The sequence below is a fragment of the Lichenostomus cassidix genome, chromosome 18, assembly GCF_008360975.1.
Source record: "Lichenostomus cassidix isolate B80296 chromosome 18, HeHo_3.0, whole genome shotgun sequence".
Taxonomy (NCBI): Eukaryota; Metazoa; Chordata; class Aves; order Passeriformes; family Meliphagidae; genus Lichenostomus; species Lichenostomus cassidix.
In genome coordinates, this window is record NC_139498.1 from 6494840 (window position 1) to 6518829 (window position 23990).

Sequence of the window (23990 nt, forward strand, 5' to 3'; positions counted from 1 at the left end):
CAACAAATTTCTGCACAGGGTAATTCCCTGCCAGCCTATGCCAAGTTGATGGAGAAAATGATGGAGAGTGTCTCAGCAAGCTGTGCACAGGCACCAGGACACATTGCTGTGTGCAGAAGCAAGGAAGCCAAAGGAAAATGTGGAGCTCTGGATTGGTAACTCTCAGCAGTGAGGAACAATTAATGCTGCTCCTGGGAAGAAGCATTTGTCCTTCTGTTGAATATGGGCTCCCATGCCACGTCTCACAGCATCTGAAATGAAGGGAGCTGAGCAAGGAAGACAGAATGAAATCTGGTTTTGATGTTAAACTGCTCCTTAGTCTGTGATTGGAAACAGGATTGTCTTGCAACTTGTGCTTTCACTGCCTTTCTATATGGATAGTGAGATTTTGCTTTGTGTCTGGATCTAATCAAATGAGGTGAAAAAGGGGACATGGTTGTGTTTAGCTGAACATTCAGGTAAGGAAGCAGCAAGAGCTCGATGTACAGGGCACTCTGAGCTCTGCTGTCAGGTGTCCACGTCCTGAGTACCAGCAAAGCTTGGGTTGGCTCAGCCTTGGGCTATTGTTGCCTCTAAACAGCTGCCCTCAATGCATCTTGAAAGAAGAGAATGTTGCACATAGTTTCTGGTAAAAGACTCGTCTTTGAAAGCCTAAAGAATTGTTTCCCTGGAAAATAAGAACATTAGATACATGCAGACCTGGCATAGCTTCAGAGGCTACTGGAGAATTCGTCTCTGGCTACTGGTAGCCACAACTGTTACCAGATGGTTGTAAATGCTGACTGGCAGACAACTGCGGAGCACATGGGGCTGGAGTTTTATGTAAGACTCCAAAGGTGTGTGGGAGAGAAAATGGCCTGCTAAAATGTAAATGTGCATCTGGGAGATAAGATTATACAGATTGTGGAATCTATTTCTGGAACTGGAAGAGATGCTTGCTTATTGTACTAAAACCAAAATTCTTCGCTTTGATAAGAGCCTTGTAAACTTGTGATAATAACTCTGCTTGGACAGCCTGTGCTGCAGTGGATGCTATTCCTTCTTTGCCTTTGCTCAAAACTGCTTTTCCTCCCATCCTCTTCCATACTGTGACACTCAAAGGCTTTTTGGTCAGAAAGAAACTCTTGATATCAGTCAGTGAGAGGTGACTTTTGTAGTTTGCCTTCTCTGATCCTCTCAGCCCTTCAGGGTGATGGTTCTTCAAGTGAGTTACTGCTCAGTTCAGAACTACTACACTTCTTAGCCTGTTGAACAAGTTGTTGTGGAATGGAGTGTGAGTGCTGGAGCTCTTGCATAAGCAGGCTCAAACAGCACGCTTCTGGATGCAATTCATATTTCAGGATAAAACACTGTAGCAAGGTGTTCAAGTTGTGTCGCTCTCAAACCAAGCCCCCTCTTCTTTCTTTGCCCCTAACACTGAGTTTGTCTGCTGGCACAGCTGAGGTCTCTTGTTCTGAAGTGGGCAGGCTAATTAGCAGAGTTTCTCTGTGGGTTTGCCTCGTTTAACAGGTCCAGGATATTGATTGACAGCGGGAAAGGGTGCGTCTCCTTGGCACTTTCCTTTCCTTGTCTGGCCAAGGGCAAGTTGTGTGTTAAACATGGGTGTGATACACTCTCCTTTCATTGCACAGCACCTTGTCACTGCTTTGTAACTTTTGCTAGCTCAAAGTGAATGTAGCTTTGTGAAAATACATCTCTCAGGGATGTCTAGTAAAAGGAGACTTATGATCTGATACTATTTTGGAAATGTCAGTTGGGGTACTAAATCATTGTAGGAGGATTTACTTTCCAAGTAAACTACACTTTTATTCTTCCTCTCTCTTTTGGGGTCCTCATACATTTGTTTCTGTGCTCATTCTTCACCCCTGCATGTGCTGATGGCTCACAGACACCTGTAGTTGCTGTGCTCAGAGCCAGTTTTTCTCCATGGTGATTGGTGCTGCCAGTGATTCCAGGTGACTGGAATGTCATGGAGGTGATATATTCCAGTCACCTAGATCCTAGTCATTCTAGGGACTAAGTGACTCAGGTCTTCATGATCTTCTGGTCCTCTGAACCAGGGCTGCACTGCAGTCCTTTGGTGAAGTCAGGGCATTGCTGCACAGGTGGCTGGAGATGTTGGAGGGTGAGCAGGAAAGGTAAAAGGGCAGTAGTGCAACAGAGAGATACAAGTTCAAGCTCAGGGAGTTTCTAAAGGGAGTTCTCAAAATATGCCTGTGGAGCATCCTGTTTATCACACCATTTCCTTCTTTTGGACCTTCACAGCTGGTGCAAGGCCTTGCTAGGAACCTTTTGAAAAACAACTCAAGCTCCTCAGGAATGGCTGCTTTAAGTCATTCTCCAAAGGCCATTGTTGCTGGCAGAAGCACAGAGATAAACACCTTGTTTCCAGCTGTGCTATTCCCATCTGTGCAGACGTGAAAGCTCCTCCTTTCAGTCACTCACACCTCCAGCCCCACCGTTTGAAGTGTCCAAGTCCTTCTGTTCACTTGTCAGTCCCTTTGGTGCTCCTGGTCCTTCTCTTTCCCATGCAGCATCAGCCCCCTGCTCCCACCTTGCTGTAGGTGTGTGTGAACCTCTTCTGACGATGTAGAATATCCATTCTGATCCTTCATTGCACCTCAGAAATTCTGGCCCACACTGCACATTTGTTTTGTGTACAGAGTAGCTGGCAAATTGCTCCCTGTCCAAGAAATTAAAGTAAAATACTGAGTGGAGTGTGTGTAAACTGGAGCCTGTGAGAGATAGCCAGGGCAGGCAGGAGCACTTACACCAGGGTAAGTTGTCAGGATGTGAATTCAAGCCTTTGCTCATGAGTTGGCAGAGGAGTTTTATTTGTCACTTAGCACCTCTGCAGAGGGGAGATTTGACAACCTCCCGAGCTGTACAGAATAGGAGGTTGGAGCCTGGTATTCCCCTTGTGATTTCTGGCTTGCAAGTCAGGTCTAATTTGTCCTGCTTGGAGCCTCCTGTGGCTGTGAGAGAGCAGGCACTGGGACAGGCTGGTTTGTGCTTCAGCTGCACAGTGAATTGCAGGTGCAGATTTCCCTTCCCCTACCCCCACCTCAAGCTCGGAGTTAGGCTTGATATTTTACAAAAGCAAGTTAATTATTAATGCAGCTCCCCTGCAGGCAGCACAGTGCCCTTTCTGCCGTGCCCATGGAGAGACCTGAAAATGTGATTCTTTCTCTTTTTGGCTCAACAGCTGGAGGGTTACCTGGGGTGAAAACTGATGCTAGTCAATAATGCCTGAGCTGGGGAGTTGGCCTTTAGGTTGGGTTTGTCTGAATGTTTATGCAAATGCTGCAGTTTTGCCTTCTCTTTGGATAAGGTCAACTCAAGGGATCACAAAATGGCCAAGTGCAAAACCCCTTTGAAAACCCTCTTGTTTTATCTGTACTGGTTTGCTCTATCAATGTGAAAACTGCTCGCTTTATCAATGTGAAAATGGAATTGTGAAGTGCTGCCCCAGAGAGCTGTGCTGGGCTTGTATCAGGTTCTAGTCACTCGATAGCGATGTTGTCTCAGTCTGCTCGGGCTGCTTTGTTACCTGCTAAACCAAAATAAATAACCTACTTCTGCCTGCTTTCTGCTCAGGCTGCTTTTGTTTATATGGCTGTGCTTTCCTCTTTTGTTAGGATTTTTGTTGCCAAGATACTACAGCAAGGAAGATGAGAAGGTTCTTAAGACCCGGACACGATCCAGTGCGAGAGAGACTCAAACGTGACCTTTTCCAGTTTAACAAGGTATGGGGCTTTCCTCAGACTTTGAGGCAAATCTATCCTGAGCCAGTGCACCCTGCAAAGGGAGGGGTGAACTACTTGAGTGTGGGTGGAAAAGTTAAATGTAGGAGAGGTGGTTTGTTCTCTTTTCCAGTTCTGTCCTTTTTTTTCCCCTCGATGTGCCTGAGTAGTTTCCTTTAAGCTCCTGGGCATGTTCTCAATTCTGGCTCTCCTTTTTAAGAGGAAGGATGTTGTGATGCTCTTGGGTGGCACTTGCTGAAAGGAGAGATCTTCACAGCAGCTTTTATAACCTCTGAGTGGTCTGTCACTTGTCCTGCTGTGTGCTGGGACTCTTTCTGCTATAGGTAGTCCTTGTTAGGAAAATAAACATTTTTCTAAAGATAAGCATAAGCCACAGTTTGTGATGCAGCTGAAACTAGAGTTCTCTGTCCCTCATTATACTTTGGATTTACAAGTGTGCCTCTGCTTTTAAATGTGAATTTAAAAGGCTGTGCTAGCACCTAGGCAGCACAATGGCCATTAATAATGAATTTACTATTATCTTAGTCTGAATCTGTTTCTAGGCTTTTTTCCTTCCCTCTGTGAAGAAGAAATCGCAATGGCTGTGCTATCTATCCAACACTCTGGGCATTTTTCTTTTGAGCCCTGGCCAGGAGCATAGTGCTTTCATCTCTGGAAATGCCTGGTATTAAATCATTGCTAGACTAATGGCTACTTACACCTTCTTTGGGGAGCAGAAATATATTTGTAGGATTTGTGTTTCCGAGGTTGAAACGGAATTTTGCTGAAAAGCATAATGGATAAATGAAATCAGCCTAGGAAATAGCCTCCTTGATTCATTAGAATTGTAGTGTAGGTGGATACTTGAAGTGGAACTGCGGATATTTGAGATAAATGATTTAATGTAATTGGTACTAAGTGACACCAATTCCATGCATACCTCCCTGCCGTTGGGGAGACAAAGGAACTCAAGAGTGCTTCAGGTCTGTTTTCTGCCTGCTACCACAAGGAAATCCTAGTGCATATGCAGTAGAAAAATCAGTAAAGGGAGACCAGGACTGAGTTGTTTGCATCCAGCTAAATGCAATGTCAGCTTCAGAAAAAACATCCTAGGGATGGGTCAGAATTGCTTATAAGCATTTAAAATTACACATACCTTGGAAAAACCTTTGCTATTTTAGGGATGTCTCTTCCTTGAATATCCCTTTCTCTTATGAGAATGTTTGACTAAGCTTTACCTGCCAGAGACACACTAATTTGGATAATGCAAAACAGGATTGAAAGAGGGAACTTTTGCTGCAGAGGGAAACTTCCAAATATATTAGAAGCTGACATCAGGATTTGTGACTCCATTTGATTCAGTCCTGAAGGTAAATATTGCATCTTGGTTCTAGGGAGACAACTACCTGGGACACTTCCTAATGGTTTACTCTCATTAACAGCTTGGTAATTAAAGGCCTTGTAAAATGCATTTGCACCTTTGAGCCACAGGAACTTGTTCTTTTCTAATAAGAATCAGAAGGGAATGAACATTATGCCAGAATCTTTTACACTATACTTTTTCCTTGCATAAAAGTGAGGGTTTTTTTTCCCCCAAGTCTTGTGTCTCCCATTCCAGTATTTCCAGAGATAATGGGTCATTTGAAAGCTTCTACCCTTTGATCCAATAAACATCTACTCACAGCTAGCTAGACTGAGAAAATCTGGGAAAGTCAGACCTTAATTCTGAGCTGTTGAAGGTTGTGGCTTCATGGAGCCAAGAATCATAGTGCTTTGTGTGCCAAGGCTGTCCTGCTCTAATGTGCTATTAGAGCAAGCACATTAGTGCTGGTAAGCAGGTTTTAAAACACTTGTTATTTGAGGTCTTTGAAAGACTTCTGGTTAAGAACCTGCTTGGGAAATATTTTGTGGGACTCTAAAGTTGCTGATCAGAGAAATTGCACGGTGGATTTGCACCTCTTCAGTGTGTGATGCGGGTCATGACTAAAGGGAAGGTCTGTACCTTAAAGGTGCTGGGGATTCCTGCCCTCGTTTTACACTGAAATTGAATATAAGTGCATGATGCCACACAGATTTAATGTTAATATAGTGGAATGTATTTGACCATGCTGACCTAGAATGGACTTTAAAAAGCCTGTGTAATTGGTGGTGGTGGATTTTTGTTTGTTTGTTTACTCTGTCAGGTGTAAATAGGCTGTGATCTTTTTCCTGCTTCTCTGTTGCATTTCTGTTAAGGTAAGAGATGGTCCAGATGGTTTTAAAGGACTGATTGATGGCTGGACTAGCACTTCAATCTTGATTTTGTTTCAAAAAAATCTTCATAAATTCTGCTAGTCACTTAGCTTTGCATATCTGTTTCTCTGTATGAGCAAGAACTTCCCATGCTTGTGTGTACCTGTTGCAAGAATCTGTTTTTAGCTCAGTGGATAGAATGAAGGATAAGGTATGTGGACTTGGCAGTCTCCTTCTTTGAGTTTATCCTGCTTTTGGAAGTAGTATTTGGATGCCTTTGGCTCAGTCCAAGCCCTGCAGAAGGAACAAGTTCAGGCTGGCATTGTCAGACTAGATGATGGGTAACACACAGGTGAACCAGCCTGTCTTACAGCTGAATGTTACCCAACTGGGAGCATTGCATTTAATTTATGGCTTTGTATTTTTCCCCCTGTTTTCAGCCCTCCTGCCCCTTTGCTGCTGGGTGTGATGGATAGCTTACCTGAAATCTGAATTAGTGTCTCTGCAAAGCTGAGTTAGCTCATACAGGCTTCATTGTTTCTTCAAAAGATGGATTAACAAAGGGACAGGGTTTGTGTTGCCTGTGGTCGGGTTTGTCTCTGCTCTGTCATAAAACAATCTGAGAGGAGAAGCAGAGACAAGGGAAAGGAGGAAGACAGAGCTGAATCTCCTCGGCACAGCTTTAGTGTGGGCTGGGAACAACTGTTCAGTTTGGCCACATTTTTCCTGCAGTAAATACGACTGACACGAAGCATTTCTGTCAGTGCTGCTGACACCAGGCTTGCTTGGGTCTGACAAATCTGTGGAGAATGAAAAAAAGCTCCTACCTTTCCCCAAAGAAACAAAGGCCCTTTTGAGAAGGAGGGCACATTGTGGGCACTCCAGTTTCTTATTTCAGCTCTGCTGAAAGGCTCCATTGTAACCTCTGCTGCCTCCTGCCCCCCTCTCTCCCCCTTGCTGGGTTTACCTGCTGGGCAGGTGAAAGGATTGGCTGATGAAAGCTGCCGAGAGAGGGGAGGGGAAGCAGGGCAGCCCAAAGCTGGCTTGATGTGATTTAACAACTGGGTGCAAATGAGTACAAGGAAGAGATCTGGGTAATCAGGACAGTGAATGTGAATGCCTGGCCCCGGTGGTGTCAAATGCAGCCCAAAAGCCACCCTGAAGCCTTTGTTGCCCAGCTGTGGAAACAAATGAATGACAAAAGACAGAGTTATCTTTGATGCATCTTCTGGGCATCTTGGTTGAAGATTGAGAGCTATCAGAAACCTTTGGTACATTTACTGCTCTCCATGAGCAGTTGTGGAGCACACTGTGGGTGTTACTGATACCTCTCTTCTGTAAATTTTCCTGTGGAATGAGGAGGTTCTTCAAATTTCTGGTTGAATGAAAACCTGGAGGAAAAAAAATCACCCTCCTGTTATTATTACTGAATGATACACACTTGGTTATGCAGTTCACAGGTCTCATACTTGAAAATTAAAGCTTTTATTGACTTATTTAATGTGTTTACAAATTAACACATCAAACCCAAGATATAATTAGGCCAATATTAAGGCTAGTGTTGACAGCTTCCTAACAGGCAGTGCAGTATTGTATAAGTCATGGTTTTCTGGGAGTTATCTTCTGGGCTGGCTGCAATCTCAGAATAATCACAGTTTCTAATTGATGTGTCACTGAAAATTGCACTTAGTTGTGCTGATAACATGACAGTGCAGTGACTGTGAACAAGTTGAAACTAAAACTAACAGGGGAGTTACACTGGTGTCTCCCTAACAAGTTCCTCACTTTGTTTTGGGTGAGAGTGGAATGGTGTTTATTGCCTGTGCTACACCTGATTCATTTAAATGTTTGATTTGTTGTTAAGATAACGTGTTACCTTGGATCTTCTTCCCAGAATTTTGCACCATAGCTTCATCCTCCCACAACTTTGACAACTAGGAAGCTTTTCTGTGTTGTCTCAGTAGCTACCACAGTGCAGAGAAATCCCTTTTTGCCCGTGCTGAATTAGGGAACTGCCCTGTTTCAATTCTGAATCTGTAGATAAATTCCTAATTTCATACAGTCTCCTCTAGGAAGTTTTATATGTGTAGCTGTGCTAAGGTTGGTTAGCAGCAGCTTCAAAGGCGACATTAAAAATACAGATTTCTCAAAATTTGTTTTTAATTATACAAACCTAACACTTAAATTACTCATTAGAATATAAATTGGTAAGGCTGGAGATTGAGTTGTCATAAAAGGAAGTAAACTCAGTGGTCTTGCAGCCTGTAGTACCTGTAAAAGGTAAAAAATCTTGGCTTAGAACCTGTAAAAAGTGAAAAATTAGTAACCACTCTTTTGCCCAGCCTAGTGAGTTGGCAAGCAGAAAACTGGGGAATGCTCCAATATCTCCAGTTTTATCTTCTAAAGGGGCTCATCTTCCCCTAAGAGCACCTCAGACTGGGTTTAGAGGAGGGAGGTCTTTCCCTGCAGCTTAGGAACTGTGATCAAATGGGTGAAACTGAAGGGAACTGGCAGCCTCTGGAGTCAGCTGGATCCTCCTGTTGCTGTGTTTTTGAGGACATTAAAGTGCTTCAGCAGCTGGGGCACCTCGGGCTATGGCCTGACCACAGACATGAAACTGCCTCCAGTTGATTCTCGTGCAGGGGATTAAGTTGGGAAATCACTGTGCAGGAAATAAAGTCCAGGTGTTACTTTTAGGCTGAATAAAGCATAAAACCTAAGTGATGTGGTAGCTTTGCTTCAAAGACATGATGGAAATGAGGATGGGAATGAGGTGCAAGTGCTGTGGATGGAGGGTTCTCTGGTTTTTATTTTTTTTCAATAGTGGGTGTAATGAATTCCTATTCTGTAGCTGGCCAGCTTGCCTTAGAAGAAGGTACTTTCCAGAAGTTGGCCTGTAAGGATCAGTGATTTCCAGGAAGCATCCCTATTAATCTTTCCTATTAATCTATGGGCACACCAACCCTCTTTACGTGGCTGTTTGTTGGTACATACTGGTTTTGCCTAAACCAGGATAAGAGCTGTGCATTAGCACTTCTGAAAACCTCACTGAGCAGTTTTCCAAGCAGCTTGGTGGCATCCTGTAAGTATGGCAGGGTATTATTCCCTGGAGTGTAAATGCATCAGCCATGCTCAGTGTGCTGTGTACAAATGCTCCAAACCTCCCTCCTGGAGCAGTGTAAATTGTGCTTTAGGGAAGCCACCAAGGCCAAGCAACACTGCTCCCTGTGACAGTGACATCTTTTTAGTCCCAAATGGCTTTGAATTACTCTGAGGTGGCCTAGCAGGCTCCTTCTCTCATTAAATTCCAGTGTTCCCTCTGGAAAATGGATATGGATTACATTAGTTTTGCTGGCTGCCCATAGGAAACCTGTGTCGTTTCCTTGATGAGCACTGATGTTCACTCACAACTCAGCCAGCATTGCCTTGCACCATTTCTTCATGTCAGCCACGACGAGGAGGTCAGGAAGGCTGACCTGTGTGGAATTTGGCAGATAAAGCTGATCTTACAGCACACAGCATTTGTGTCAGACTTTGAAATTGTGCTGAGCAGTTGGTTTGCAGCAGTGCAGCTGATGTGGAGTGATGGAGTGTGTTGTGTTGACTGACTAAGCTCTGCTTATGCAGAGTTATTTATAATCTTAGCATCAGGAGCTGCTTGGGCTACTGTTTTCAGAATATTTCTCTTTCATTCCTGTTGCACTTCTGGATATCCTGGCTGTGGAGCCTGGGGTTCTTGGCACATGTTCATCATTAGGCTGTTCAGCAAATCTAACCTGTGTTTGAGCACTTTTCAGCAGAAGAAGCTACCTTTAAGTGCTGTATTTCAGACTGCCATGCCGTGTTTGCATTCTGGGTTTTATCTCTGTCCAGCAATGCCCATGAAACAAGGTGCTGATCATGATTTTCCCTTCTTTCCCCAGACTGTGGAGCATGGATTTCCCCACCAGCCCAGTGCCCTGGGCTATAGCCCATTTCTCCGCCTTATGGCCATTGGGACACGATCAGGAGCCATCAAACTGTATCCTTGGAACACCTTGGGTGAGAGTTCCCTAAGCAGAGCAGAATGTGCAGCTTTGAAGTCACTTCAAAAGTTACATTAAGTATAAATTTGCAAGCAAGGGTTGCTGGGATGTTGAAACAGTTTGCCAAGGAGTCATTTTGGTCTGATCAGGGTGGGATTATCTTTCCCAGAGCTGACCTGTAGCTCAAACAGAAGCTGAGCTGATGCAGATATTAAACAAGACTCTGCTCTTGCTATGCAGAAGGTCAGCCTAGATCTGGCCTAAGTTTAGCAATCCTTCACATTGTAAATTCCAGAGTTGTTTAAATATTTGGGGCAGGGTTCCTTTTTCTTTTTTTTTTTCTTCCTAAAGCAATTCTATTTCAAAGGTTAAAGCTGAAGTCAGAAATGCTTCAACTTCCTGAGTTCTTGACCATCCAGGAATTAAAGACCTAAACATTGAAGGTGGTAATTTATTTTTTTTTTATGTTAACGGCATCCAGTCTGATTTTTGTGTGTGTGTGAGGCACTGAGGTGATTCCCATGGCACAGACCAGTTAGATGAGCTGTAAAACAGGCACATCACCCAGCCCAGAAAGGAAAAGTTGGTTCTGTCTCTGCCAGCTTAATCATTCATTGCTGGTGTTGTTTGTGCTCACAGGCTGGACTCCCCATGCAGGCAGTAGCCATCTGTCTCCTGGTTACAAATTAGTTAAGCAGGATTGTAGTGTCTGGGAAACCATGAAACATCCCTGAGAAAAAACAGGGTCCAGGCACCTCTTCTGCATATGCTGAAGGAAGAAGGGAACTTCCCTGTTCTCCACAGTGAGAGCTGCAAATTTTTACAAGCATGTAAAATCAAAAGTACATTTGCATTGGTTCTTTGCAGTCCAGCTCACCAGCAGTAAAATGTGGTTTCAAACTAATCTTGCTTGCTAGCAAGCTTCTTATCAATTAATTGTAGCTGTGGGTCACCTTAAATACTGTAGATCCTCAACAAACCCATCAGATATGGTGCTCCTGGGGTGGAGTTCATGGGTTTACATGAAGAAAACAACACTGTAATGCAGATTCACTTTATACCAGATCAGGTAAGTGCATTTTCAGTACCTCTGTGAACTTAGGTAGATCTCTCTTAAACAGATGTTGATTTTATTCCAGGGATCTGGGCTCCTATTACCAAGTGTATTCAAATGCTGCTGGGTTGGGAATATTTATCCCAGTGTATTTTGTGCTCTCAGCAGTGCTTGTTGCTGTGGAGATGCTCAGTAAAACTAAAAGAGAAGCTTTAAACTAAAGAGTAGCTTTATTGTTCATAACTGTTAGTCATTTATCTCCAGCAACATCCTGGGAATGGTAATAAGGCCAGGATGGTTCAGGCAATCCACTGTAGAAGCAAGAACTTCCTTTTCCTTTTGCAGCCCCTGTTTTTTCAGTAGGACTGGGTGGTCTGGCACAACAGATAGAACAGGAGCTGCTGCTGAGCTGATTTAATCATTTTCAGGAGCTCAAAACAACACTGCTAACCTTGCCTGCTGTTAAGTTTGTCACCTTTGTGTTTGGGGACAATCTTGCTCCTGGGGATTGCCAAGCAGTTAACTAAAAATAGGAAAGCAGAATTTTCCAAATGTCTGGTGACTGTCTAACCACTTTCCCTTGACTGTCAGACTTGGTGTCTTGGTCACAGACTTTGTTGCCTGATGCCCCCAGTGTAACACAAGTGGCCTCTTTATGAGAGGGATTTAGTTCCTGAGGCGGTTTTGGGTGTCTGTTTGCTTAACTAATGGTATAAACTGAAACTCCCATGGGGAGTGTTGCACCAGGTGTGGCTGCAGCAGGTAAAATGCTTCAATTTGAACATCCAGCCAGCAGGGCTGGGCTCATAAAAGGATTCTGACACAACCCTCCAGAATGAGGTTGGACACGAAGAATGTGAGGAGTGTGGTGTAGCAGAGTGCATCAGCCCCACCCAAAGCTGGGGTGTGTTCAGCAAACCTGTGCTGAGCCAGGAGGAGGTGAGATACAGCCTGCAGCTGCATGGCTGCGCTTTACAGCACAGCCTGATCTCCTTCAGGAGCCTAAATCCCTGTCATCCCCCTCAGTGATAACCTGGGCCTTTATAACAGGGTTTTTAGCCTCTAGGCTACTTCTTGTCTCTCTCCAACCCCCAAATCCCATTGCTGCAGTGTTTGTCCACTGCTATAAAAAACTGAGCTGGCTCCCTGGTCCTGTTTTAGCAGGGAATTATGAACAGCAGCAACTTCACTGCTAAATTTACTGCGTTATATTTAATTCTGGCATTCTGAAAAAAGCAAGTTGTGTGATTTTTGCAGTGCCAGCTGGTGACACTGCTGGATGATAACAGCTTGCACCTCTGGAGCCTGAAGCAGCACGGGGGAGCATCTGAGCTGCGGGAGGAGCATCGCTTCACCCTCAAAGGGCCACCTGGGTAAGCCACAGCAGGGGCTTGGAGCTGCTCTGGGGATAAGCAAGTCAGAAAATTCTGCTATTATTGAAGCTAGAGCTTGTCCAGTTCTTACAGCCTGCCACCCCTCTCAATCCACTGAAAGAGCATCCATGGAAACCAAGCAGGAGCTGGCTAGGGCCTGGGAGACCAACTTATAAAAGTGCTGAACCAGTGTAAAGGGTGACATCTTTTAAAATATTGTGCATACACTGCTGTGAGTGCAAGAGCTGTTAAGGTTAGGTAAATCTAAGCACCCCTGAAGTCAGACTTTGAAATGCTGTTATGGTTTTAGTTTCAATCAATCTTGCCAGTTTTAGGTGAGCTATTTTTAGGAACACTTAGGGTTCTATAAAAAAGGTGTCTGGCTCTTTGTCCATGCATTTATCAAAATTTTTTGACGTAATTGTCTTTTCAAGCTGTTTTCCTCCTTAAAATATCATGCCTCTGAAACAAATGGCACTAGTAAATGTCCCTGCTATGTTGTTAACTCTCCCAAATCCATTAACAAGAGTCTCTTTGCATCCCCAGCTCTCCACCAAGTGCCACCCAGGTGACAGCTGTCCTTCCCCACTCCTCACGGGAGGTGCTGTACCTCGGCACAGAGAGTGGCAACATCTTTGTGGTGGAGCTGCCCTCGTTCAGGGTGCTGGAGGACAGGACCATCAGCCCCGAGGCTGTGCTGCAGCGGTGAGTGAGCAAACAAGAGGTGGAATCCCATTACCAGACACATCCTTTGTTCAAATGTCACCCCACATTATGCACTGGGGCCTCGCTGTTGTGTTAGGCATTGTCCATATCTGCCTGAGTCTCATGACAGTAACTTTAGGTCCTGGTGTGTGTTAAGTAATAGTTTCTGTCCTGGTCAGCCTGGTATTGTCACTGTGGAGGTACAGCATGTTCACTTGGGGGGGAATCTGCAAGCCCTGTGCCCTGGCCTTGTGTTTATTTATGCAAAAAAAAAATTTGTTTAGCTGTAATTACCCATTGGTTTTTTCAACTGTTGGCAGAGCATCTGATGCTGCTTTGCTCAAATGAGGATTTTATCACTCTAGATATTTGAGTGCTGCTGAAAACTGTCCTACTTCATATTTCCTACTGACATTTCTGTCTTACCTTTATTCTGTAAGAGAATAGGGTGGGTGGTTCAGACTGCCTTTGCAGTGCTCAATTTATTATAAACCTTGGTCTTTCCCTGAAGAAAATGGGACTGGTTCCATGTCCATGTGGCAGACCTGGTGTGATCTCTCCCATAAGATTTTTCTGCTGCTTGAACGATTTGTTGAAAGATTATGACTACATCTTTGAACTCTGACACTTAATGTCACTTTTATTAGTCATTTTAGTTTGTACCTGGAATCAGCTTCTCTTGTTTTTCTCTCCTGCTCCTGTAGGATACCAGAAGATAACTGCAACAGGCGCTCCTGTGAACTGGTGGAAGCTCTTCGGGAGCATCCTAAGAACCCTGACCAGATCCTAATTGGATACAGCAGGGGCTTGATTGTCCTCTGGGACCTGCAGAATAACAAAGCAACACACCATTTCCTGGGCAGCCAGGTATTGATTCGATCCAGAGGCAGTTCAGTAGGGCAGGAAGGGCTCTCACTGGCACTCTGAAGACCAGTAGGTGCAGGGAGAGCCTGACAAAGCTGCTTTTGTAGCAAGAATGGGTTGTTTTGGGGAGATAACAGCTCTCTGGAGAGCAGTCATTTGTATGGCTTTCTTTTCAGCAACTGGAGAACCTCTACTGGCAGAGGGATGGCAGTAAATTCATTAGTTGTCACTACGATGGAAGCTACACCCAGTGGCCAGTATCTAGTGACAACAGGCAGCCAGAGCCTCTGGAAAACACTGTGCCTTATGGTCAGTAAGTGAGGTTTAACTGTTGCATGTTTGTCTAAACTCAAATTTTGAGCTTAGGTATGATATTCAAGTCACAATTCTCCCTTGTGTTTAATGGCAAAATGCAGAGCTGCCTCTTGAATGGCTCATGAGCCTGGACTAAGGGATTTCAGCCCAGTTTTTTTCTTGGATTTGAAGCTCCTTTGCATTGTTGAAGTCTGTCCTGAACACGGAGAGCAAGTCTGTTGACAAAATGAGCACCCCTTTTGAAGAAGGGTGTTGGTGATTCAGCTCTTTGTTTTAGCTAGTGTCCTGTTCAGCAGGAGTTGCTGGGATCCTCTTAATTATTAGTGAGCTGAGTATATTTTTTTGTCGACCTGAGCAGTGATGAAATGAAGCTTCTGATTTTCTGGAACTCATCAAATGGGGATGACCTCACCCTCTGAGCATAGAGAAGCTTCTAAAGCTCTATCACTTAATATTAGTTTCAGGAATGGCTGTGATTTTAGCAATCCTTTCCAGTTAATCAGCTCCTCAGCAGCACTTCCACTCCCTGGTAGCCATCAGCAGCATAGTTTGGAACTTCCCCTGGGCCTAAGCTGTGTTTTGCTGAGGAGTTCTGTGGTCAGTGTGTCCCACAAGCCTTGTCTGATGTGGCTTGGTCTGGGGAGGTGGTGCTGGCTCCTGCTAATTCAGGTGGCTCCCCTTGGGCTGGAGGGAGAGGTGACCTGGCTGGAGCAGAATCAGCAACTTCTGATGTAAAGATGCACTTCCTGAAATGTAGCAAATAACTCTGTTTTCTTAGGTCCTTTTCCTTGCAAGGCCATCTCCAAGATCTACTGGCAGACAACAAAAAATGGGTGAGTTTGTGGTGTATCCCTTCACTGTTTAAAGGCATTTAAAGGGTGCAGTATGCAATGCCACATAAGCCCTTTAGAGTAACATTATAAGAACTTGTCAAAGTTTCTTTGACATTTCTTTGAAGTTTTGCTTACTCCTCACTTCAGCACAAACCACTTTAACTCTTTCTTTTTCTTAAGGCTTCCTTACATAATATTCCAAGGAGGGATGCCCCGGGCTAGCTATGGGGACAGACACAGTATCTCTGTCATCCATGGCAGCCAGCAAACAGCCTTTGACTTCACCTCACGAGTGATAGACTTCTTCATAATCTTCAGTTCAGATCCTGCTGCAGGTATGTGATGGAAGGGCATTACTGAGGAATTAGGGTGGCTGTGTACGTGTGTGGAGATCTGCCTGGTATAAATAGCATATGAAATGTGATAAAGAGGTCAGTTGTTTGGGGAGTTTCTGAGACTTTAGCAGAGAATCACAGAATCATTTAGTTTGGAAAAGACCTGTAAGATTGAGTCCAGCTGTAAAAGATTTTCCTTTTAAAAGTGAAGTGTAAAATACTGGTGTAAATAAAGGGCTGGTTATAAATGCCTTACATTCCTCAAAAAAAAATTAGGCTACTCTGTTAATGAGAAAAGATCTCTTAAGCTTATGCTTGTTTAAGCTGGACACTGGACATAACCAGGTCGTGAAATGAGGATCTGAATATTGTTGTTTGGAAACAGCACTTCAAAGGAGGCTAATAATTAAAAGCAGAATTTACTCCCACTGAGACACTGCTTCTTTTAATTACTACCTGGATTTGTGTCTGGAGCTCTGGGTAATAAATCAGCAAAGGGTGACATAAAACCAAGGGTCAGTATGTAGAGAACTTAATTTCCTTAGTGCTGGTGAACATGAATGTAAACTGAATAGTTCTCATTCCTGGAATTGTGTAGAGCTTGTCAGATTCTTGCTTCTGTTGAAGGGCTTTCTTGCTCTTCCTTCTGCAGCAACTGTACATTCTTCCTTTTCATGAAACTGTAAAGGGCTTTCCCCAAGAACTGTTTGTTTAATGCTGGTGTAGTTCTTGCTTCTGGCTAACTTGAAGTAACTCAGTATAAAATGCTATTTCAAGCAACAGAAATGTGCAATTTTAGAAGTTGGGTCAGGCCCCACTGCAAATTTTTTAGGAGCTTGTCAGTAAATCTTCTATTACTGGATCTTCTCAGGCTTTCTAGTCTCTGGTTTGCCTGCTAGACTGGTTTCCAAACCAATTTGTCTTGTGCCCTGCCAGGGAGGGTGGTGACAGCCACAGCTCCACATTTTGGGCTGTCGGCGCAGGTTGGATCCCTCCGGCTGCTTCTGGGAAGCAGAGGATCCAGGGCAGGAATGTCTTGGGAAAGGAGGTAGAAATAAACTGCTTTTGGATTCCCTCCTGCCTCCCTTCCCAGATCTTAACAAACCCTCTCAGGTCACTGAAAAGACAGCAGAGAAATGCAGTGTAACTGAGCAGAAGTGGCTGTATGTGTCTGTTAAAGGTTTTCCCTGCACAGCACTGCCTTTATAAGCATCTTCAAAGTGTGCAGAACCTACAGGTCACAGTGCTAATAAACTTGAGGTATTTATATACCTTTTAGTATTAAAGGAGACCCTTTTACTTTCTATGAAATTGTCAGGATGGAGATTCTGCATGATGGAACAGAAGTCTTAAAGATGAAAGAAATCAGAGTTTTTTAGGTCAGAGTTGGACTACTTAGAGTTCAGTTTCTGGATATGATTAGAAATAATAACTGAACTAACAGGCTTTATATTTCTACTTCCCAACAACTGAATTATCTAGTTAACAGCACTGCCAGTGGGTTCAGAGAGGAGCTGCTACAGGAAACTGAAACTGTTTCACTCAGATGAGGAAGTTTTTTACAATAAAATGAGGTTTCTGTGGTTGACAAGCTTCCTTGTGGCTGATTGCTTAAGCTTAGTGGATCTACGTGGCTTGCCTTGTTTGCCCTTAAGCAGTCTTCCCTGCAATGGCAATACCAAGGTATTAATTGTATACCAAAGCCACTTAATTTAATAAGCACAAAGCTTATGCATTGCAGCATGGTCGTAGCTGGTGACTTTCCACTACCCTGAATATGCTGTGGAAACAGTTTTTAAAAGGCCAGCCCTTCCTGTGTTCTTTTGTTTTTTTTTTAAATGAGGTGGGTGAGTGTATGGCAATCATGACAAATTCTACTGTGCCTGCTACTTCAGCAACTTAAAATAGATTCTTGCCATAAGAAATGAGCTCAGATGTGTGCCTTTGCAGGGAAAAATTGTTAAAACAGAGCCCTTTTGGTTAATGTTGGCAGCAGCAAAATGCAGGGCTGTTACAGTACAGGTCTATTATTTCTTTTGTTCAGGAGTCCTGTGGGCAGCTGCAAATGATGGCACATAGGAAAGCAAAGTAAAACTGAATAGAAAATGTTCTTTTCCTGAAGAAACTGAACTAATTAGTGATGTGTTATGGCTGGGGCTAGTCAGAGGTGAAACTTGGGGTGCTTCACTAGTGATGCCAAATACTAATTACTTCAATTTAATTTTGCTGAGTGAGCAGTGTTGGTATGTGCATTCTTGCAAGTGTGTACCAGGTAATCAACAAAGTCAAGGAGGGAAGTAAAAGTGGTTTAGGAGGGAAAGTCAGAGAAAAGCTGAGTTAGGTAGTTTGCTAATGGCTCACTGTTTATCACCCCCAACCAGTTTTACATTCACTCAGATTTCTGTAGCTCTGTTAATTTTCACTGCTGTGAACTGATCTGTGGTTTTGGTTTTCCCCAGCAGTTGCTGCTGTGGCTGACTCATGAACCTTGCTGCAATAATGTCCTTGCAGACTAAATTTTTTTCACTCAAGATTTTCCATTGTAACTGGAATTAAAATTCTTGTTTGTGTCAGATGTCACCAGTCAAGTTACATTAACATATTTCTTTAGTAGTTGTTCCTAATACACATAAGAATTAGGTGATGTACACATCTTTAAAAAGAAAGTCTAGAGGATGTGTCACAACATATGAGGAGGAGAGAAAATGAAAAGTAAAAGAGCTGAATTGTAAATACTTGTCAGTTGAGGCAGAGAAGCATTCTGCAGAACCCAAAGCATTAGCATGTTTAAGCAGCTTAGCCTGGATGGACTGTGGTCCTAACACAGCACTAAATGGGTCACTGCTGGGGTGTATGCATGTCTTTCCAGCCAGTGCTGTTAATTAGCTGTAGGTAGTGTCTTTGGAGTTCTGACTGTTACAGCAGTAAGTGTGAACTTCGTGTTATTTAGTCATTGCTGTTAACGAATTTTTTACTCTGCAATGGAATCTATAAAAAGCCATTGTCACAGTCCCAGGAGTGATGTAAAGAAATATGAATTTGCAGTAAATCTGTGAGTGGCTTCAGACCCATTCATACTCAGTAGTTAACAAACAGAAGCATTTAAGGTTTTTTCCAACAAAAATGTTGCTGTGTAGCTGTGTGATTACAGTTTTCAAAGCTGCCTTACAGGAAGCTTGTTTGCACTGACCTTGGCTGTCAGTTTTGTCAGCCTCACTGGATGTTGTTCCTGCAGAGTTCGATGACCCCTCTGCCCTGGTGGTGCTGGCAGAAGAAGAGCTGGTGGTTATAGACTTGAAAAGTGCAGGCTGGCCAGCAGTGCACCCTCCCTACCTGGCCTCCCTGCACTGCTCAGCCATCACCTGCTCTCACCACGTCTCCAACATCCCACTGAAGCTCTGGGAGAGGATTATCAGTGCTGGCAGCAAGCAGAACATTCACTACTCGAGCATGGTATGGCAGCTTTGTGCCCCCCTGTGTCCCCCCTGTGTGTTCCCCTGTGTTTAGGACCAGTGTGAGTGCCCAGGGTGTGGGTGGTCAGTGCTGCTGATGATCTGCAGAGGGTTCAGCCCCACCAGACACTGTGCTGCCTCTTAATGGGGTCGAGAGAGGTTTTTTCCCCAAAGCACCACCAGTACAGTTACTCGCACTGAGGAATTAAAATGTGATATTTTTTTTAAGCCTTGACAAGCCAGAGGGGAAGTCTGAGTGTTCCCAGCTGTCGGTGGGAACAAAGTTCTCATGGAAAAGCATGAAGCTTCTCGAGGAAATGTGTAGAATGCCTTCTAAAAGGCACAGTTGGTGTCAGAACGGGAACATCTAATCCAAACAAAAGCTGACAGCAGGGACTGTTTCACTGCCACTTGCACTGGAGTTCAAGCCCTCCTGCTGACTTTATATTCTCTCCACACTGTCACTGGCTAGGAAGTCACAGTGTTTCTTACTGTATTTGTAGCCGTGGCCGATTGATGGTGGAACCAACATCGCCCCAGATCCTCCGCAGAGGGACTTGCTGCTCACAGGGTATGTAGTGACCTGAGAACCATCAGGGAGCCCTTTCCAGTTCCATTCCCCCTTTTGGACTAACTGAGGCTTTCCTGTGGGTTTAAAGTCTGCTCATCTTGCAGGGAGGAGGCTGCAGCTTCACAGTGCAGCTTCTCAAAGCTGTGCTGCTGCCTCTGTAAAGTCCAACTGATTTTGCAGCTTCTGAGCAAACGGGTCATGATGTCCACAGATAACCCAGAAAGTGTCTGATTTTTAGTTTTGATGTGTTATCCATTCCCCCTACTCCCAAACTGTGTAGGAGTGCAGGCACTAATCCAGCCTGGTTCAAAGGCAGCAGTGTAAAAGTGGAGCTTAATCTTGCATATTTTGAAGTATTTTTCCCTTTACCTTACATTCTGAATCTTAAAATAGAGGTTAGCTTGGACTCCTGTCTGCTTTGATCATCGTGAACAGATCTAGCTAAGAGGTGGAAGTAGCTAGCAAGAGAATTTGCATAAAAATGTATCATTTTCTTTTCAAAGCACTTTTGAGAGTTTCAGTGCGCTGTTCCTCAGATTTCATTCTTGATGGAGCATGTTAGAAGCTCCTGCCCTTGTGGTGGAAGACTGTTACAAGTTTTCTCCTGGAGAACTAAAATTAAAGCTTGATTTTTATTTTATTTTTTTAATTTTTTTTTCCCTTTCCTCACAATAACACTATTTTTGTCCGGATGAGTTTTTCCTTCTATATGCTAAGTTTTTTTGCTTTTTCCATGTCTTTTTGGCATAATCTCAATTGTGTAATGGTGTCAGAACAACTGGATTAAAAAACCCCAGCAACCTAAAACAAAACTCCACCAAAAATACCCAAGAAGCCAAAAATCTTTCTCTTTGTGGTTTGGGTTTTTTTGTTGTGTTTTCCCCCATCTGTTTTACCCTCTGTGTGCTGTTCTCCTGCGTGATGTGTAACCTCTTCTCCAGGCACGAGGATGGCACAGTGAGGTTTTGGGATGCCTCTGGTGTCTGCTTGCACCTCCTTTATAAGCTGAGCACAGTGAGAGTGTTCCTCACGGATGCTGATCCCAATGACAACATGAACACCCTGGGGGAGGACGAATGGCCTCCACTCCGCAAGGTAAGGCAGCTGCTGCTGCTTGTAGGAACTTTCTGAACACCTGGGGAGTTCTGATTCCTGCCCCAGTTAAAGACCAGCCACACTGTGTTCTCTTGCCTAGGTTGGTACCTTCGATCCTTACAGTGATGATCCAAGGCTTGGGATCCAGAAGATCTTCCTGTGTAAATACAGTGGATACTTGGCTGTAGCTGGTACAGCAGGACAGGTATTGGAATGTAACAATCAGCATAAACATTGCTTTCAGTGCATGTTTCGGTGTAATGTGGAGATCTGCTAAAATTTGAAATGCTCATTTCTCTCATGGTAAATTGATCTGCTTTCTGGAAATGCTTCATGGGATTCTGTTCTGGTGAGACCCCAGCTGGAGCACTGCATCCAGCTCCGGGGTCCGCAGCACAGGAAGGATGTGCACCTGGTGGAGTGAGTCCAGAGGAGGCCACTGAGTTGGTCAGAGCAGCTCTGCTGTGAGGAAAGGCTGAGAGAATTGGGGGTGCTCAGCTCAGAGAAGGGAAGATTTGGGGTCACCTAATTGCAGCTTTCTGGTACCTGAAAGGAGCCTAGAGGAAACATGGACAGAGACTATTTACAAGGTTCTGGAGTGACAGGACAAGGGGGAGTGGCTTCAAGCTGAAAGAGAGTAGGTTTGGATAGATATTAGACAGGGGGAACTTCTTTACTGTGAGGGTGGTGAGGCAGTGGAACAGGTTGCCTGGAAAAGTTATGGATGTCCTGTCCCTGGAAGTGTTTAAGGCCAGGTTGGATGGAACATGGAACTCTGACCAGAAAAGGTGTCCCTATCCGTGGCAGGGGTGGGAACTAGATAATCTTAAGGGCCCTTCCAACCAAAACCATTCAATGACTTCCTGCTTTCTCTAGTTGCTATTATAGGTGTTATCTTCTGTTATTTACCTGCCCTGAGAGGTGCTGTAGTTTAGCAGCTGCAGGGAAGAGCTGCAGCTTGGAGATCTGCCTGCAAGCAAAAGCTGTAGCAAAGGTGTTTCTCTTCCTTTCAGGTGCTGGTGATGGAACTGAACGATGAGGATGCAGAACACATGGTGGACCATGCTGAGGCAGACCTGCTGCAGGACCAAGAGGGCTATCGGTGGAAAGGCCACGAGAAGCTAAAAACTCGAGATGGCCCTGTTCGGTTTGAAGCTGGTTTTCAGCCATTTGTCCTTGTCCAATGTCAACCACCTGCTGTGGTCACCTCACTGGCCCTGCACTCGGAGTGGAAGCTTGTGGCCTTTGGTACCAGTCATGGTTTTGGGCTTTTTGACCATCAGCAGAAGCGACTGGTCTTTGTCAAGTAAGTGTCATCTTTCCAGGAGGTCTGTGGTAATCCTCTGGTGATGATGACCTGGAATTACAAACAAAGCAAGGTGTGATAAGTGATTTCTCAAGAGCTGTCACTGTAGCAAGAAGCTCTGCTTCTTTTTTCTCCACCCTTGAAGATCTTCCAGAATACAAAAGCGTGTTCCAACATTTGTGTGTGTCCTGTTGGACTCTTGGGAGTGATTGCCAACCAGTAGAAAGTGACCACATGGCTCCTGTCTCCCTCTTCCAGGTGCACACTGCATCCCAGTGACCAGCTGGCCTTAGAAGGTCCCCTGTCTCGGGTGAAGTCCTTGAAGAAGTCCCTCCGTCAGTCGTTCCGGCGGATCAGAAGAAGCCGTGTGTCCAGTAGGAAGCGGCGAGGAGCTGGTGGGAATGCCTCCGAGGTGAGGGGTTCACCTTTTTGTGGTCTGTCTACAGCTTGGAGCCTGCTGAGGCTGCCTAGAGCAGGAGGTGGCTATCAGATCAGTGGCTATTGGTATAAGGGAGAAATGGCAATTTCTGATGCTGCTCTGTTAGATAAAAACAGGCACTTTTTTAGAGATCAGTTCAAAGGATGGGTTCACTGCTGTGACTGTGCTGTGCCTTCTACTGCTGCCACCTTCCCTCTCTCTCCCTGCTGTGTCTATCCCTGCCTGACTGTGTCTCCTCACCTTTGAAGGTGCAGGAAGCAAATGCCAAGTTTGACCAGGATGCACTGCAGGAGATGGAGCTGGCTCCAGTCCAGCGCAAGATCGAAGCTCGCTCGGCAGAGGACTCTTTCACTGGCTTTGTGCGAACCTTGTATTTTGCTGATACTTTCCTGAGAGACAGTGAGTAGGAAAAGCATCTCTCTCTTCTTCCAAATGGGTTTTTACTTCTTCTGCCAAGGAGTGTATTAGGATTTACTGCCAGGAAAACTCGGCACCTCCTGTGTCCTACTTTGTGCTGTGCTGAAAAACCGATATAGAACAAGAGCATATGTTGTCATGCAGAATTGTTATTTAGCCATTCTGGCTGCTGGCTAATCCAAGGCAAGTGGCAGTTCATCTTTGAGTCAAGTCTTTAGGTATGGTTTTCAAACATGCTGGAATGGCATCTGACTTTTTAGTATAAACTTCTCCTTCTCTCATTGCTCTAAAGTTTGCCTCTTAATTTTGGTGAAGGTCGGGGGCTGGTTGTGCATCAGAGCCCAAACTCTATCATGCAGAAGTTTACTCTGCTCATATGTGATATAAATGTGTGAAAACTGGACCCAGCAATTGCAGTGGTTCATGGAAGCAGCACTTTTACCTTTGCTCACATGCAGTGCCCTTTCTAAGGGCTGCTGGTGGACATGTATTGGGAAAAGAATGTTAAGAACTTGCAGTTTGCCTGGCAAGTCTGCCCTAATATGAAGATATTTAAGGTGCAAACAGAGGGAGGTTTTGTACAGCCAGGGAAAGCAGTTACCCAAGGGTATCATGGGTGGTGCTTTGCTCATGGACCTTTTTATTACTCCAGGCTCCAGGCACTGCCCGTCCCTGTGGGCTGGCACCAATGGAGGGACAGTCTATGCCTTCTGTTTACGAGTTCCTCCAGCAGAGAGGAGGATGGATGAGCCTGTCAGGGCAGAGCAGGGTAAGTGCCTGGTGAAAGCAGGGTTCTGCTGGGTCTGAGCCATCACTCACAGGAGTTATGGACAGAAAAGCTGGATCGCTCAATTAGTGGTGTTTATGAGCAAGTGGAGCCAAGTGTGACAGTGTCTGAGCTGAGCAATGCTCACTGCAGCAGCTGAACTGGAGCTCCAGCACTGCTTGATGTGCCTCAGCCTCATCTCCTACTCACTTCAGAAATGTAAATTTGTGTCAGCTGTCACTGAAGTTTGCCATCAACCCTCTCTGCACGTGTCCCTTGTTCTGACAGCTGGGCCTGCTGTCTTTATGTAACAATAGTTTCTGTTTAACACAAATCAGTCCAGTCAGAATGCCCTTCAACTACTAAATCTTTTTAGGCAGCATTTCTATAACCACAGTATATAGGTCTCCAGCCCTGAGAGGATGTGAGTCAGTTTCTAACAGTGTCTCTGACTAGACTTCTGTT

The 23990-nt window shown here is 44.6% G+C and overlaps 1 protein-coding gene across 6 annotated transcripts in view; it reads left to right on the plus strand.

Annotated features, from left to right (window-relative positions):
* LLGL2 (LLGL scribble cell polarity complex component 2) overlaps positions 1–23990 on the plus strand; it is a 32912-nt gene that overhangs the window by 3527 nt on the left and 5395 nt on the right. For all 6 annotated transcript variants that reach the window (XM_085077760.1, XM_085077761.1, XM_085077755.1 and 3 more), the window contains exons 2-18: positions 3639–3746; positions 9899–9996; positions 10988–11069; positions 12312–12427; positions 12974–13132; positions 13837–13999; positions 14173–14305; positions 15090–15144; positions 15325–15479; positions 18715–18932; positions 19435–19502; positions 20444–20597; positions 20698–20802; positions 21611–21903; positions 22162–22315; positions 22591–22741; positions 23412–23528. In XM_085077760.1, coding sequence (XP_084933886.1) covers positions 3672–3746; positions 9899–9996; positions 10988–11069; positions 12312–12427; positions 12974–13132; positions 13837–13999; positions 14173–14305; positions 15090–15144; positions 15325–15479; positions 18715–18932; positions 19435–19502; positions 20444–20597; positions 20698–20802; positions 21611–21903; positions 22162–22315; positions 22591–22741; positions 23412–23528 — 2296 coding nt within the window. In that variant the 5' untranslated portion in view covers positions 3639–3671. The remainder of the gene's footprint in view (positions 1–3638; positions 3747–9898; positions 9997–10987; positions 11070–12311; positions 12428–12973; positions 13133–13836; positions 14000–14172; positions 14306–15089; positions 15145–15324; positions 15480–18714; positions 18933–19434; positions 19503–20443; positions 20598–20697; positions 20803–21610; positions 21904–22161; positions 22316–22590; positions 22742–23411; positions 23529–23990) is intronic.